We start from the raw sequence: 16607 nt of genomic DNA, 5'->3' as shown, positions 1-16607 counted from the left end.
GTGTTTTTCTGAGCCCTTTTGAATAGATTTGTGTGGTTCTCTTAATTTCCTGATTAGGGTGTTGTTATTGAGAGGCTGTTTAGATACTCACTTTTTGATGATGCAATTTCATTTGTTTGGTTTGGCTTTTTGATTCAGAATAGGTTTTAGTTCAGAACTCCACATACAGAAAGGTGGGGGAAATGGACATGTACAAGCTAAATACTGTTACAATCTCTACAAGCAGTAGTATTAGTGTTCTTGCTGTGCAACCCCAAATTCCTTCCCTCTCTTCCCAAGCAGTGGGAAATAACAGCCTGTTTCTGTAGGCCAAGCCTGAGGCTGCTTTTTCAGTCATCTCTACAATTATTTGGATCTTACCCATGCTGGAAGAATGCCCTGTTGAAAATGTGAAGACCTAAAATTGACGCTAAAATCAATAATACAGGATTTTATAAAATGAATTTTTAATAGGATAATTGTAGGAAACAATCTTCAGTTTGAAAGTCACAGTGTATAAACCACAGGTCTTCAGCACTTAAGTGATTGGTGGTGCTGTATTTTCATCTCACTGGTGTTAACCTTGTGCTCTGCGCTCTTTTCTGTTTGTTTTTTGTTTTTTTTTCTTACAAGGTGGATGTCTCCACTTAAGCCAGGTTGATGTCAATGATTTCTTAATATTTTGTAAAAATTGGTGTGGTAGCTATGTACTAATGTCCATGGAGTATTGGAATGTTACACAGGCAGTTTGTGACTGTTTTTTGCCAAGGTATGCCACTTAGAAATTACTTCAACATACAGAGGAAAAGAGGAGGAAAAATAGTATTTTTAAACTATATTACCTTCAAGAATTCTCAGAAAGAAGAAAAGTGCATTTTACATATTCTGTATCATTTCCCATGTTTAGATGCACCCTCCATAAAATAAACAATTGCATATTCTGGATTAACCTCTGTAGTTACAGTGAATAGCTAGAAGAAAAGAGATTTATTATGTTGGTATATACTGAATTTGATGTGTGGAGCATTCATCTGGCATGTTTGGAGGTAAAATATTAAATGGTAAAAGCTGCTTATCTGCTTTTGCATGGGAAATATCCTCTGAAGGAGTTCTCTGAGATTTTGAGAGGTTAATCGTGATATGAAACGTAGCTGAATGTTGCATTACTGAGAAATGTACTTTTGTCAGGACTGTTGGGTAAGTACCAAAGCATCATGTGGTTGGTTCTAAGTCAGAAAGTTGCATTTATGAAATAGCAAAGATACATTTATATGTATATAAATATCATATATGCAAATATAGATCACAAACTCCTAGAATCATAGAATAGTTTGGGTTGGAAGGGACCTTTAAAGGTCATCTAGTCCAATGCTCCTGCCATCAGTAGGGACACCTTCAACTAGATCAAGTAACTCAGAGCCCCATCCAACCTGGCCTTGAATGTTTGCAGGGAAGGGGCAGCTACCCACCTCTCAGGGCAACTTTCACAACCCTCATTGTGAAAAATTTCTTTCTTATATCTAGTCTGAATCTATCCTGTTTTACCAGGACCATTACCCCTTGTTGTATCACTACAGACCCTAATAAAAAGTCTGACCTGATTTTTCCTGTAGGTCTTCAGGTACTGGAAGGCCACAATAAGGTCTCCCTGGAGCCTTCTCTTCTCCAGCCTGAACAGCCCCAACTATCTCAGACTTTCCTTAAAGGAGAAATCCCTCTGATCACCTTCATGGCCTTTCCCTGGATCTGCTGCAACAGGTCCATGTCTTTCCTGTGCTGGGGACCCCTGAGCTGGATGCAGCACTCCAGGTGTGGTCTCACCAGACTGGAGAATCCTTTCCCTCAGCCTGCTGGCCATGCTGCCTTGGATGCAGCCCAGAATACAGTTGAGTTTCTGGGCTGGAAGCACACATTGCCTGCTCATGTCCAGACTTTGATCTTCCAGGATGCATAGCTCCTGCTCTGTGGGGCTGTTCTCAATCCATTTGTCCTCAAGCCTGTATTTGTAGCATGGATTACCCTGACCCAGTGCAGGACCTTGCACTTGGCCTGGTTGAACCTCATGAGGTTTGCATGGCCCCACTTCTTGAGCTTGTAAATATGTTAACATTTATAGTATTGCTGCAATTTTCAGATTATGCTTAGGTAAGCAATATATCTTCCCAAAATGAAAACATTTACAACCACTTGAGGCATTACTAGCTTTCTGGCTAGTAATTTTTTCCACACTTTATTTTCAGAAGTATTATATAGAAATTGCCTCCCTGTGAATGCTTTTGCCCTTTTGCAAAGGTTTTAGCACTAAATAAAATTTTACTAATTCATTAAATCTGCAATAATTTTGACCAGACAGACCTTGTTTGAATCTTTGCCCAAGATTTTTGTTAGAACTATTGACCTGTTTCTCTCAGTTCTGCCGCTCTAGTAAAAAATAATCATATGCATATTCTCTGTATTGAAAGTCTTGGTATGGCTGTCATAAATGATTGTATGTTTAAAAATGGCTGCTTAGTGACAAAGTTGTTGTAAATAGTTTGGTCCCTAAAAAGTGAGTTTCAGAAATGCAGAGCTTAAGATCAGGTCTGATTTTTTGCTGTTTCCTCTTCTTCTGTCCCTTTGAAGCCCTTCTGCTGGTCATTCTCACTATTGGTGCAAATAAGTATACAAAGGATTGATGATGTATGTGAAAGCTATGAAGTATATGCATAACAGAAGAAGCACTTGGAAATTGTCATGTCAGGGATTAATAAAATCTATACAGAAAAAGAACTGTAAAGGTAAACTTCACTGGAACCTTTCACTATATTATTAAATACATCTTGATAAATAGTTTTTGTTTCTGCTATCAAACTGAAACAAGTTTGATATACTGATTACACTGTGGCTGACAGCAATCAGATATTACCTGTAATGGTGTCACAAACTGTAAGAAGAGAAGATTTGGAACTGCACCTGGGAGCAAGGGTGAAGAACAGCATCTCTTGACTCCAGACCTTCCCTTCTCTGACTGAGCATGGAAGCTCTGCCTTGCATCTGCACACATTGCAATGGTTTTTGCTACATCTAACATTTAATTCCTACCTATGGATGCATTCTCCAGAAAAGTGATGGAAGTTTCTCAAAACCTAGTTGCTTCAAAGTAATCCTGTGATGGTTGAAGATATAAATTTCTCAAAATACTCAGGCTCATGTAGCTTAATCTGATGTTTACCTGTTCCCTGGAAAGGCTACAGCTGTGTTTCCTTCTGTCATATACACACCACCTATTTTAATCAGGTTTTAATGATGGGTGGCTCAAGTTGAATTGAAATGATATTCTTAGAATAAATTAAAATTGAGAAGTATCTATCTTATATTACAGAAATATTTTAAAATGATAAAGGAAAGGAGGAAATACATCCTAATCCATGATCTGGTGTGTTGGAGTTGGGACTGTCCATAATCTCTGTATAAGAACTGTGAATCATTATGTTGAAAAACAAGACTGTTCATGCCTTCATGCAGATATATTTAAATGGAAACACTAATACTGCTACAAGTAATAAACTGGAGTGAAAATACTGTTAGGCTTTTTCTATATTCTGAAACTTAGTTTTTTCAGTAGGGAAGGGGGAAGCTTTTTGGAGTCTCTTTTAGATAGATATAGATATAAATATTCCAAATATTACATTTTGAGAAATCATTAAAACAGGATCATCTATTAATACTATTCATAAAGGCTTAAAACAGTGTTGTAAACAGTAATTCAAAATGTCTGGTTTCTGCACTAGTGGAGACAGGGAGGTATTTATTCAGTAAGAGATGAAAGGCATATGCATTACCAAATAACATTCTTGCAGAACAAATCTAGCAAAAATCTGGGTTTTCATAATATTAGTTTATAAGCAACATATTAAATACTTGAAAAATACTATATTTTTGCAAATGGGTTCTGTCATGAATGTTCTGAATATGTGAAATGCTTGTTTCAGTAAATGATTGCATTTAAATTTTCAGTCTTCTATGTTAAACACCTTTACGTTCAGGGAATCTAAACAACTTTGGAATTTTAAAAAAAAATTGACAATTTTTTTTAATACATGTGCCTGACTGAGAAAATTAGAACATTAAATTATTAATTCTTGACAGTCCTTTTGCTTGAAAATTATGCACAGTTAATTCCTAAATTTATCTGAAACAGTAAACCTTTGGGGAGATGTTTTTGGAACTGCCAGTCTGCAGAATGACCTCAAAAGAAGCTTATGCTTGAATGGTCAGTACATTTATTTATACACATCTCAAAGCACTAATGTGCATTGAATGGTCCAGCCGATTATACATATGGCCATTTTGCTGTCCCCTGGCTTCCATTCATCAGAAATTAAGGAAAGAGGAGACCTTTGCATTAAGGTGCAAGTAGGTCTGTCATAATCATAGCTGAATTTGTAACTGCTTTTCAGAACCATTGCAGCAGCAGTCCCCCAGCAAAGTCAGATCACAGAAGAGTAATAAAACTGATTGAGGTGGCTACTTCACATTTCTCAAGCCCCTCACTTTTCATTCAGCACAGAAGGTCTAGTAGTGTCAACTCATTCCCATGGCTACTTCGCCTTCTTAGAAGGCTGACAGAAAAGAAGGCATCTGTCATGACCCCAGCAGGCAACCAAGCCCCAGACAGCCACTTGCCCCCTCCCCCCACTGAATGGGGGAGAGAATCAGGACCATAAAAGTGAGAAAACTTGTTGGTTGAAATAAAAATAGTTTTACAGGTAAAGCAAAAGCTGTGCATGTAAGCAAAGCAAAACTAGGAATTCCATCCACCACTTCCCATGGGCAGGCAGGTGTTCAGAAATCCCCAGGAAATTGGGGCTCCATCATCTGTAACAGTTACTTGGGAGGACAAATGCAATCACTCCAAAGGTCTTCCTCCTTCTTCTCACTGCTTTGTATACTGAGCACAGCACCATGTGGAGCATCCCTTTGGTAGTTGGGGTCACCTGTCCTGGCTGTGTCCCCTCACAGCTCCTTGTGCACCCCCAGCCCCTCCCTGGTGGGGAGCAGAAGAGGCTTTGACACTGTGCAAGCGCTGCTTGGCAATAATGAAACATCCCTGTGTTATCAACCCTGTTTCCAGCAAAATCCAAAACAGAGCCTCATACTGGCTACTGAGAGGAGCCTTAACTCTATCCCAGCCCAGACCAATGTGGCATCTGTGGGTAATCTGCTTCTGAGTGGATTGTCTCAGGGTGCAGTCTTACGATGTTAGTAGCAGTGTACTGTAATCTAGGGTTTTTGGAGTACTGACCCTTCTGTGATGTGTCAGCTGTGCCAGTCATGACCATATTTCTTTTGAAGAGAAAGTTTTGACTTAATTCAGCTAGTTTCTTATACAAAAGTCTGACTTCAGCACTGAGATTGGTTAATTTTACACTTCTTCTATTGCCTGTAAAAGCTTTCTTAAACTTGCTTTATTAAACTGTTAGAACTATTCAGTCATTAAAAAGTCCAGCAGAATCTAGAGTCACCTTTTTATTTGTCAAGTTCTATGTAATGGCAACTTACTTGTGATATGCTTGGGCATAAATTTATTAGCCAATTCTTACCACTTTTTCTTGAGCAGCTTAAAATGAAAAAAGAAATGGTTGCTCTGTTCCTTAAAAACACTATTTTAATATTTTTGTCCCTGTATCTTTCAAAGTACTTTATTGAAAATTCTTTTAAAGCACAGTTCTTTGTCATGCATGCATCCAGTTTCACCTAGATCAGTAAATGTTCATGTGTTAAAGTGACTTACAGACACCAAGGCTCAGAGCAAGAGTGATAGGTTCTTATGGATAATTAGTTCAGTGTGCCTGGCAGGTGCATTCATATGGAGCTATAGAAAAAATTCTGTGCAAAATACTTTTGAACAAGGGAAAAAATTGACTTTTTCCCTAATGCAAAGTTTATTTATGTTAAAAAAAATATTTATTTACTTATTTATTTATTTATTTATAACCTATCAAGAATAACTTCATGGATTCTAAAACTTCAAATTTTAATTCGGGAGCACTGATGAGTGTATTTTTTCTGGTACATGGTTACCAAATTTGGACCTTCTCAGTAAGATGTCTATTTAAATTCTTACTTAAAGTGTTGGTGTGCAGAGACTCCTGAAAAATGAGTAGTGTGTACTGCTAAGTTGGTGTGGTTGTCCTTAGGGAACTTTTAAGTGGGTTTTTTTGTCACTGGTTGTTTTTTGGTTGTTTTTTTTTCTGGAGGACATTAATGTGCCATCTTCTTCGGGAAAGAAGTCTTTATCTGAACAATATCATAGCCTGAAAAATATCTCAGAAACTGAGATATTTGATGGGGGCAGGCTAGGAGGGAATATACAGCTTTAATTATTCTCATGGTGTTAAGATATTAATAATTTTCACTTTTAAAGTGATTCTGTTACTTTTTCAGATGGTCCAGCTGAAGCATCTGTTACAAATGGAGGCACTGCTACTGTCACAGCACTGAATGATGACCTGGATATCTTTGGCCCAATGATCTCTAATCCTTTACCAGCAGCTGCAGTACCTCCTGCTCAGGTAAAATTTAATAAGTGTATTTAGTTATGTGTATGTATGTTATATGTGTAAATATGTGCATGCACATGTGTATTTTCCTTCAGGGAATTGTTGATTCACACAGAAGGAATGCACGCTTCTCAACACATCTTAAACACCTCATGATAGGAGATGCTTAAAATGTAACATTGGTATTTTTCTCACCTTTTCAAGCTACTGCACTGCTTGGGTATAGAAGTAGATGGTGTGGTTTTTCCTTCTGGTTATCCAGCTAAATTGGATTCTGTCTTACCCTGGTGATAGTAGTCATGTTTTCATTTATATTCTCTTGTCTTGTTCTTTTTTTAATAGGTATTGCTGAATGTAACATTATGTTCTCGCGTTATTGGGCATCCAGTCATCCTTTTTAAGACAGCTTACTGCTTTGTGGTGCTGATATTTAAGAAAGACTGCAGCAGATGCTTCTCTCTTAGACCTGCTAAAAATTCAGGGTCTGAGGTTTCATACTCAAAATCAAGAACGGATATTAAAAAAAACCTGATACTGCTACCTGGACTGATTTGTCTTTTGTATCATCTTGGAACTTGTATGTCTTGCTTTCCTCAAGGGAGAGTAGGATAACTCCTGCACCTGGCCTGCTCCTTCTTATAGCCATGACAGTTTGGAAACAAACCCATCACCATGCCTGTTGTAGCCTGGAAAGGCAGCTTTGGGACACACAAAGAATCTGCTTGAAGCTGCAGCTCTCCTTGAGTAGCTGTCCGACTCAAAGAGCAAGGTGCTGGTGATGGACATGTGCAAGCTTCCTTTAACCCAGACTGGCTTTTGAAAGGGAGGTTTTGGAGTAGTGGTGAGCTAGCTTCCCCATCTGGAGCATCTTGTTAAGGTCATTTAGAAGCTTATTTTTGTGTAGGGCTTTCTGTCCCACTCTGCTGAACAGAAAAGAATTGTGTGTATTCTTGAATTTATGATTTTGGGACATGTGATCTGTACTTGTTTCTCTTCATCTTTTAGTTTACATAGTGTGTACAATGGAAGGGATAACGATGAAAGGGAGTTCTGAGTGCCTCAAAGCATATGCGTGTTAGTCAACAGATTTTGTTATCCTTTACTCTCCCTTTCCCTGCTTGCTGCTGAGGGCTTACTTTGTGCAACATGCTAGACAGGGTTTCAGAGACTGAAACCATGCTTCTTTTTAAACATAGTGCTACTATGGATTATGGATATGGATAAACCAATCTTCCCTCCATGCATTAAGCTACCTGTAAAAAGTGATGGAAGTAACATGTGTATTTGCATTTAGATTTGGATGTGTTAGCTAAAATGGCAAAGGAAATTGTTGGTGTAGATTTTCTTATCTCTTGTGGAAGTCTCTGATCAAAGCACCAACATCAGCAGTATCTGAGTGCTTGTTGTCTGCTATTCTAATGGCTTAGATCAAAATTGATCCCTGGAGAGCTAGATGTGAAAAGCAGTAACTCTTTACTAGCTTCCCTGAGTTTTTAATTTATTACATTTGGGTGTAAATTGAGTAAATACAAATCTAGAATCATGAAGTTTTCACTTGACCTCAAAGTAAACAGGCCAGTGGTAGTATTGTACATAAAGGGCAGCATTGAATTCTGGTTTTCCTCCTTTCCAGCCGTTCTGAAGCTGGAAATGGTGACTTCTGTATGTAGCTACTGTGTGCCCAGGAGAAAAGAGCAGCCTGAGAAAGAAGAGAAAAGCCTTCTTTTGTTTCTATTCCATGGATGTGTGATGTGACCTGCTGGTTAAAGAATGTAGGAAATCCAAAAGAAGGCTAAATACTTAAGAGTGGAAAAAAAGCAAAGTGAAGGGTGATACCCTAGGTGATGATGACTAGTGATGAGTTAAATAATGGAGTAGCTGCTAAAGCATACTGAATTATGTGTGTATAGAACATTTTAAATGCATTTCTATTATAAAGATTTGGTCACTGGACCTTTTGTGAGAGGAATATTTTGACATGTTGTTCATCTTTGTGCTAGTTTCTAGACTAAGTATGGTAGTTACTAAATTGATTAAAAAGTGATAGAAAGGACAATACTATACTCAGTATCTGGTGAATCACCATGTTTATGTACTAGAAAGCATAAATATATTCACTTGCTGTAAACAAACCTGTCCGGATTGGTAGTGACATTTTTCTTTCTTCTGACTGCTGTAATCAGGAGAAACAAACAGAATTCTCAGCAAGCACTTTTCAACACACACACGATCCTTATGGTGTATTACAAGATTTAATTCTTGGTTATCTCCCATTTTTAATCAGTAATCTCAAACAAAATGTAATTTAATCAGATAATCTCTACAGATAAGAGACAGGAACATGCGTAGATAGCAGAAGACAGGTTTCTGATGGTGATTACGTGGGTTGCTTCCTAAAGTGGGGCAAAGAGAATATTATTCTATTTTTCTTTAAGATTATCAAGACCTTGCACATGTTCTGCTTCAGGATGGTGGTGTCTAGTCTGGGAACCAAGGCTGGGCAGGAGTTGCCTCTCATTTGGCAGTGCTATGAGTATTTTGTAAGGTCTTTCACCTCGCAATATTGATAAAAGTTGTATGGGATTCAGAGAAGAGTTAGGAGAACACAGGGTGCCTTATTAGAGGGTTTAAGGATTTGGTCTGTTTAAATTTCTTTAAGTAAGTAAGAGATGTGATTATAATGTGAAATTATTTTGTGCAAGGCTGTAATTGGTGAAGTGGGTATGAACTCAGATCAGCAGTTGAGTAACGCTAAGATGCAGTTCCTGTGCTTGAAATTGGAAAATTTAAGGTAGAAGTCCATGGCCAAACCTTAACTTGAACTTCTTTGAATATCTATTAACAGAAAGTATTGAAATTTTTAAAAATTAAGTAGAAGAAGGGGAACAAATGTGGAATAGCATGGCTTGCTTTCTTACTGAGATATTCACTCTTATGTTCTATACTGTAGGTGTGTCTGAGGTGCCACAGTGGAATTTGAGAGCTTTTCTTCTGAAAAAGAAGGAAATTTATTGGTGCTCCTCAAACTGATCTGTATGACCCTCGAGTTTTCACAAGATTGCTTTGCTTCTCCATTTTAACCTGAAAGGCAGCATTTAATGCTAAATGCAGTCTGTTTTATGGCACTGTGGAGCACAGAAATGTCTGTTTGAATGTTTTATTATGAGACTGAAACGTCATGATGTCTGCAAAAGTTAGGATTTATATCCATTGTCATAGCCAAGACATATTTTTCAAGTGAAAACAAAAGCATTTGTTTCTCCTTTTTCAAATGTAACTTGAGCATTGATGATCTGCAAGTACTTTGATGCTGTTTGCAGACATGTGTCTTTATCACAGTTTGCAAAAACATTTAAAATGTTTCTTCCCACTCTTCTGTATAACTGGATGCTATTGCAGACTGTTGAATTTGTAAGGAACTAGTAAAGAACAATATGTGACAGAGCAATTTTTTAATAGAATTTTGCCTATTAGCAAGCTCAGGGGGGTTTAAGCAGAGTTATCTTAGGCAGCTCCTACAGTAGAAGTAGATAAAAGGCATGTGCTATAAATTTTGCATTATTCATGGGCACAGACAGGAAAGAAGAACATTTCATATGTTTAATGATGTTTTCTCATGTGAAGTGGGCATAGCTAAATTATAGGGATTAGAATAGGGTTTGTTGCCAAACATTGTGTAGGAAAACTGAACTAAGGTCTGTCATTTCTACCTTCACTTAAAACAATTTCCTGAATTGTTTTAACCAGATGTTAATTTCAAATTTTGTATATGTCTTCTAGCAAAAAAAAAAAAATAATTGTATGTCTTCATTCTTCTGTGAAATTTGTAGGAAGGAAGAGAAGGGGAGAACTGTGAGGTATTTAGTTTAGAAGTATTAATTCAGTGAAATATTTAATGTAAGTCTTTCTCCAAGGAGGATACTAAAATCCAGTCCACTTAAACTACTTTGGATTGTGTGTGTGTGTCTGTGTGTCTGTGTCTGTATGGGCCTGATTTGAATTGTACTGTACTGGGAGCTGAGAATCAGCTTGGTGGCTACAAAAGTGTATTTTCACAAAAGTGTATTTTGTAGTGTGTAGTATGATGTATGTTTTTCATGATTCATATCTGAAAAGCTTTGGTGGCAGATTTTAAGTAAAGAGATGTTCATAAATTCTCATTTTTCCCAGAGGTGTCAGGTCTGTGTACCTAGTATGGTTGCCATAGATTGGCAGGCAAGCTTCAACTTATTAATTGGTTTTGGTGGCGTTAATTTGTCAAAGTCCTCAGATTTTATGTAAAAACGCATTGTTCCAGAAGTTTGCTTTATCATGAGTATTATTTAAGCAAGGTCTTACTGGAGAGCTATATAGTCCTATTCCAGTATCATCAGTTGAAATGTTTGTAGCTTCTCCTTAGGTTTATTTTACTCCTGTCTTCAGGTATGTGAAAGCAAGAGTTTCATTGCTTCAAATGGAGTTAGAGCAATTCCAAAAGTGACTACAGGCTGGGCAGTAAGTGGGTTGAGAGCAGCCCTGCACTGAAGGACTTGGGGGTGCTGGTGGATGCAGATCTGAACATAAGTGGGCAATGTGCACTGTAAGCCTGGAAACTCAGCAGTATCCTGGGCTGCAACAGGAGAATTGTGACCAGCAGGTCAAGGGAGCTGATTTCCTGACACTGCTCCACTCTCATGAGACCTCCACCTGCAGGGCTGCATCCAGCTCTGGGGCTCCCAGTGTAAGAAGGACATGGACCTGTAGGAGCAGTCCAGAGGGGACAAAGATGTTCAGAGGGATGGAGCACTGATCTTGTGAAGTGAGTCTGAGACAGCTGGGGTGTTCAACCTGGAGAAGAGAGAAGGCTCTGGAGATACCTTATAGTGACCTTTCAATATTTGAAGGTGGACTACAGGAAAGATGGGGAGGGACTCTTTTTCAGGGAGTCTAGTGACAGGACAAGGGAAAATGGCTTCCAATTAAACAAAGGTAGGTTTAGATTAAATATTAGGAGAAAGTTCTTTACTGTTTGGGTGGTGAGACTCTGGAACAGGTTGACCAGAGAAGCTGTGGATGCCCTCATCCTTGGCAATGTTCAAGCTGAGATTGGATAGGACTCTGAGCAACCTGATATGGTGAAAGGCGACCTGTCCATGTCAGGGGTTGGAACTTGATGATTTTTAAGGTCCCTTCCAACCCAAACCATTTACGAATCCATGATTTTACTCTTTGGTACTTTAAATGCCTTAGGTGGAGCACAGAGGAAGAGCAGGCATCATATTCCAGAATCAGAAGGAGTTAGCTGAACAGAGTCTAGAGGAACAGAAATATATTTTGAGTTCCAGAGAAGGGTAATCTGAAGAAGGAATTAGAAATGGGACTGCAGGGAAGATAAATATTTTCAAGCCTAGACAAGGATAATTGCAAAGGAAATGCTGTATTGCCTGTTGTGAGTACTGGACATGCATCAAAAAATAAAGTTGAATTTTTAATCTTATTATAAGGTTAATTATGTTCTTGGATATAATCTGAGAAAGTGATAAAAATCTTAATCTGACTTTTTCAGATGTTGCTGATAATTCCTAAAAGCAAGAGAACAGATGAGATTTCTTAGTGTCTTTCTTTGTGAACTGAGTATAGTTGAGTGCTCATTTCCTCATGAGTTATTACCAGGAAATAATAGTTGATTATTTTTAATGGAACTGGGTAGATGTCTAAAAACAAAATATGCAAAATCAAAACCAGGAGTTGAAATAAACATCAAGTCCATTTACAGTGCAAAGATAAAAAGAGTAAGCATTGCATACAGAATTTAAGACCTTAATAATGTACTTAGTACCTTGCTTACATAAGAATAATTATGTGCTAGGCTGTATTTTCTCTAAGCAGGTAGCTCTTTCAGTCAGGAGGGAGAAATTGAAACTGTTGTGTGGGGCCATTATTTATCACTATACAAATGGAAAACAGTAGAGGCCTGCCTTTTATACAGGCCATCCCTGCTTTCCTAGATACCAGCCAGAGATGTGCAGGTAGCAGGAAAATGTACATGTGCTTTTTTCTCTCCTGTAGTCCTTCTCTCCATGTGTCCCACTGTTCACTTCCCTCTTTCATTTCCTCTGTTGCCACCTCTTCTTAAATTTGTAGGAAAAATTCTGTTGCACTAATATCATTATCTCAGTAATGTCATGATACTTATCAGTATGATCCTTAAGCACCTGATGAATATTTAGGTTGAGCATAATGACATAGAGTACCATGTGAAGGAAAATTATTATATGAATGCCAGGTGTGTTTTTACAGAGGTCCTGGGTAGCGTGACAATGTTAGAGATACAAAAGTCATGTCAGTGTTGGTTGTTTTTTAACTTGGATGCCACCTGCTGTTTTCTTGCCATGTGTTTTGCATTACCTTCCATTTATTTAGGTGATGAACACTTCAGGGAGTGCTTGTCTGGTGCTTTGGCTCCTTTGAGGATCTTCCAAGACCAAACTGAATGAAGAGATATTAAATGAACATTTAATCTTAGGTTGTAAACATAACATGATGAGACCTGCAGGTTTCCAGCTCTGCCTTCTAGAGGAAAACAAACCCCTTCCTTGCTGCCTGCAGGCAGCAGAGGGGATGCCCCTCTCTCCACCCATGTGTACTGCTCCTGTGTCCTCCTCCCTGCAGCCTGCTGAGCACGGCTGTCGCACAGGCGTGCCATGGGAGATCTGTGTCAGCAGGGAACAATTCAGTAATGGGCCTTCCTGGGTGTATGCACAGGAAACAAGTACTGCTGTTCAGGACAGGCTTTTACCTGAATGTATTGTTAAATCTGATTCTGGTGTTTTTAAAGACTGGTTATGTCACACTGATAAAGAGTTGTCTCAAATAGGGAGAGCTTCCTACTCCCCACTTAAGTAACAATTTTGCTTTGCAATCAGAAATTATTGTGAGAAGGAAGAAGCCTTTTTATTATGTACAGAAATAAATTGATAATTTAATTGTACATTGGCCAGAGAGGTTTCAAAGGTCTTTTTCTGTTTGTTTTCCCTCTGTAGGTCTGTCAGCCCACTCCTGGTTGCCCACTAAGTCCTATTGACTTTGGCCCAAATTGGGTGTAGTATAGATGCAGGTTTTTTCACTTTCTAGAAAGTTTCCATTTTTTGTTTTTTTTCTCTTCCCTTTCTCCAGCAGTTTTGGAAATTTTTCACCATCAACTATATAAATCTGCACTTCTTTCTCTTGCTGGTTTCTGTCAAAATTAGCTGGTTACAGAATTGTTCTGTGTTTTGGGTATTTTCCCCCCTAATCTATGGCACTATGGATTATATACTCTCTCTGTATAATCTAGATATATATCATATATATTATATATATTACACTATGGATTATATACTCTCTCTGTATAATCTAGATATATATCATATATATGCAATATATTATATATATTATGTATTATGTATGGATTATAGAATATATACTCTCTCTCTCTCTATATATATATATCACTCTATTTATGCTAGAGGTTTCAGAAGTCACACATTTCATGTGTTTTTTAAAGGTGCATAAACACCTTTAAAACATGTTCATACTGTGGTGTTATAACAAACCCAGTGTGACCATAGTGGACGTCTCAGGGCTTAGCAGCATGCCAGCAAAAGCAGCAGATTGGTGATAGTTGCTTTAAGGAAGATTATAGGGGTGTCCCATATCTGTGTATTTTGTGGTATCCTCTTGTCTGTCTGATAAATTTGGGTATTGGATCTCAACAAACAGACCTGGTTACCTGTTCATTGACAGTGGTATTCCAAGGAAGATTTTCCTTTAGTGTGGAAAAGAGTTGAAGCTCACACAAGCTGTGGGTGCAGTAGGTATTCGCTAAGCAGTTGGGGATCATTTAGCTGGACTGAAATAAGGCCAGAGTTTAAGTATGATTTGCAGTCCTGGCTCTTTTTCACTGTGTGCAGTTGATTTGCATTAAAAGTTCCCACTGGTAACAGGATGTGTTGTGTATTTTAAGGACTATAACAAGAACCTATGTATTGCCTGATTCACCGAGAAAGCCCCCATATGGAACTGTATGGCTATGAGCAACAATGTAAAAGCTCTGAGAGACACCTGGATGTAATTTGCTTACAAAATATTCTATTACAAGGGCAGCACAAAGCCTGCCAGCCTGCCTGTATTTTAGTTTTTCAGTTGTAGATTGCAGTAAGTTTTAGATAATTATGCTTTCTCAATAAGTGAAACGTGCTTAAAGAACTCTAAGCCAGTTATAAACCATGTATTTTAGAAATTTTATTACTTGAAGTAGATAACCAAAATTTTGCCTTTTCTCCAGAGCTACTTTTCAAAGCACTTAATCTTTTGTTTTAGCTCTTCTCTAATCTCTTCTGCCTATGAAAGGATTAATGAGATGTGAATTTTAATCTCCTTATTGATTTCCTAATTATTTTTCATAATCTAATTTCAGCTCTTGATTTATGCTTCTCACTGATGAAAAATGTAAAAACAACAGGAATGAATAGTCTGTATGTGTACACCCTGAAGCTGGTTGAGGATTTAGTTTTCTTTGTTTTGTAACCTTCATCTGGTCTGATGGTCCCATATTGCCTATACTGCCTTTTTTTGTCTTTAGTCATACCACATATTTTTAAATTCTCATTCACTTAAATTTAGTTTCTGTAAATTATTGAGGTTTTATTAAGTTGAGGGTCAATATTTATCAGTAAATATTTATCATCTTTTGCTGGTTTCTTTCAGTAGTCTGTCTTGTCTTTTATTCCCCAGAGCACTTCCACTAAACCAGCAGCTGCCACCTTGTCTGGAGCAGCCGGGGATCTTGATCTATTTACTGAGCAAACAGCAAAATCCGAAGAGTCAGCGAAGAAACAGCTCTCCAAAGACTCCATTTTATCACTGTATGGCACAGGAACAATGCAGCAGCAAAATGCTCCGGGTAAATAATGTTGTGAAGGTTTCTGTGCAGTCCCATTTTAATCTTTATCTAGAAAAGTTATCTTCTACAAATATAAAGCAAAGGTTGGATACCTGTTAACTATATTCAAATGAAGGTTTTTATGTTCGGCTTTTATAAAACTGAGAAAAAATACTGAAATGTAATATGGGTGGTAAAGAAAAACATATATGTGATTTTAATTTATTTATAGCTGTTCAAATTATCAAGTGTACAATTTACTGAAAGGTCTGTGTAGTCTGCTTCTGCCATGTAATTCATCAAGTGAGGGTCCGAGTCTCCAGTGTGCAGCCAGCAGGCTGTCAGGATCCCTACAGAACTGTCAGAGCTTTGGTTTAGCTGTGTTTGTGTGAACACAAAGACCTCCAATACAGCAACTGAAAGATTCTGGTTCACCACAGGGATGCCAAGCATTTCTTGGCAGTTAATCTCATGGTGAGTCCCTTTCCTTTGAGAATTTTAAAGCAAATTTTTGCTTTTACCAGAAGCTAAATTGGCAGCACTGACACACAGATGGATACAGTTATCGTTAGAATTATTTGGTGCACTTCTGACTTACGGGATGGGGGAGGAAAATCACAAGACACTTCTGCTGAAATCTTCTCTTCTCTGGTACAGGTATGTTCATGGGGTCATCTTCTATGCCATTTACCACACAACCTTCAACTCAATTTCAAGGCTTCCCACCCATGGGAGTTCCTGTGCCAGCAGCAACTGGGATGATGGGAAACATGATGGGACAATCAGTGCCAGTCATGGGACAAAGCACGGGCATGATGGTAGGAGTGGGAATGCCCAATGGATTTACTGGTACTGCACCAACTGGTGTGATGGGACTTCCTCAAACTGTCGTTGGACCTCAAGGTGGAATGGTGGGACAGATGGTCACACCACCACAAAATAAGTATGGATTGCAACAAAACCAACAAGCTCAATGGAACCTTTCTCAGGTAAAGACTGGCCATTCCCAGACAAGAGTGCTTTAGAAAGGATGATGCTTTTCAGATACAAAATGTGTGGCTGTAGGAGGAAGGTCAAGTGTAGCCAAGCTAAAAATACTGGACTGTGAACTGTTCAGAGGCACATGTTTACAAATCAGTGAATAGTTCAATGAAAGATTACTATGAAAGCAGAGAACAATTTTG

The 16607-nt window shown here is 38.2% G+C and overlaps 1 protein-coding gene across 4 annotated transcripts in view; it reads left to right on the top strand.

The window, feature by feature from the left end:
- The window catches only part of SMAP1 (small ArfGAP 1), an 88871-nt gene that overhangs the window by 69183 nt on the left and 3081 nt on the right, over window positions 1–16607 (top strand). For all 4 annotated transcript variants that reach the window (XM_015620636.3, XM_033512986.1, XM_015620639.3 and 1 more), the window contains 3 exons: window positions 6406–6533; window positions 15276–15444; window positions 16081–16412. In XM_015620636.3, the coding sequence (XP_015476122.1) occupies window positions 6406–6533; window positions 15276–15444; window positions 16081–16412 (629 nt within the window). The remainder of the gene's footprint in view (window positions 1–6405; window positions 6534–15275; window positions 15445–16080; window positions 16413–16607) is intronic.

The sequence above is a fragment of the Parus major genome, chromosome 3, assembly GCF_001522545.3.
Source record: "Parus major isolate Abel chromosome 3, Parus_major1.1, whole genome shotgun sequence".
Taxonomy (NCBI): Eukaryota; Metazoa; Chordata; class Aves; order Passeriformes; family Paridae; genus Parus; species Parus major.
The sequence above is the reverse complement of the archived record's forward strand: the minus strand, read 5'-3'. Positions and strand labels throughout refer to the sequence as shown.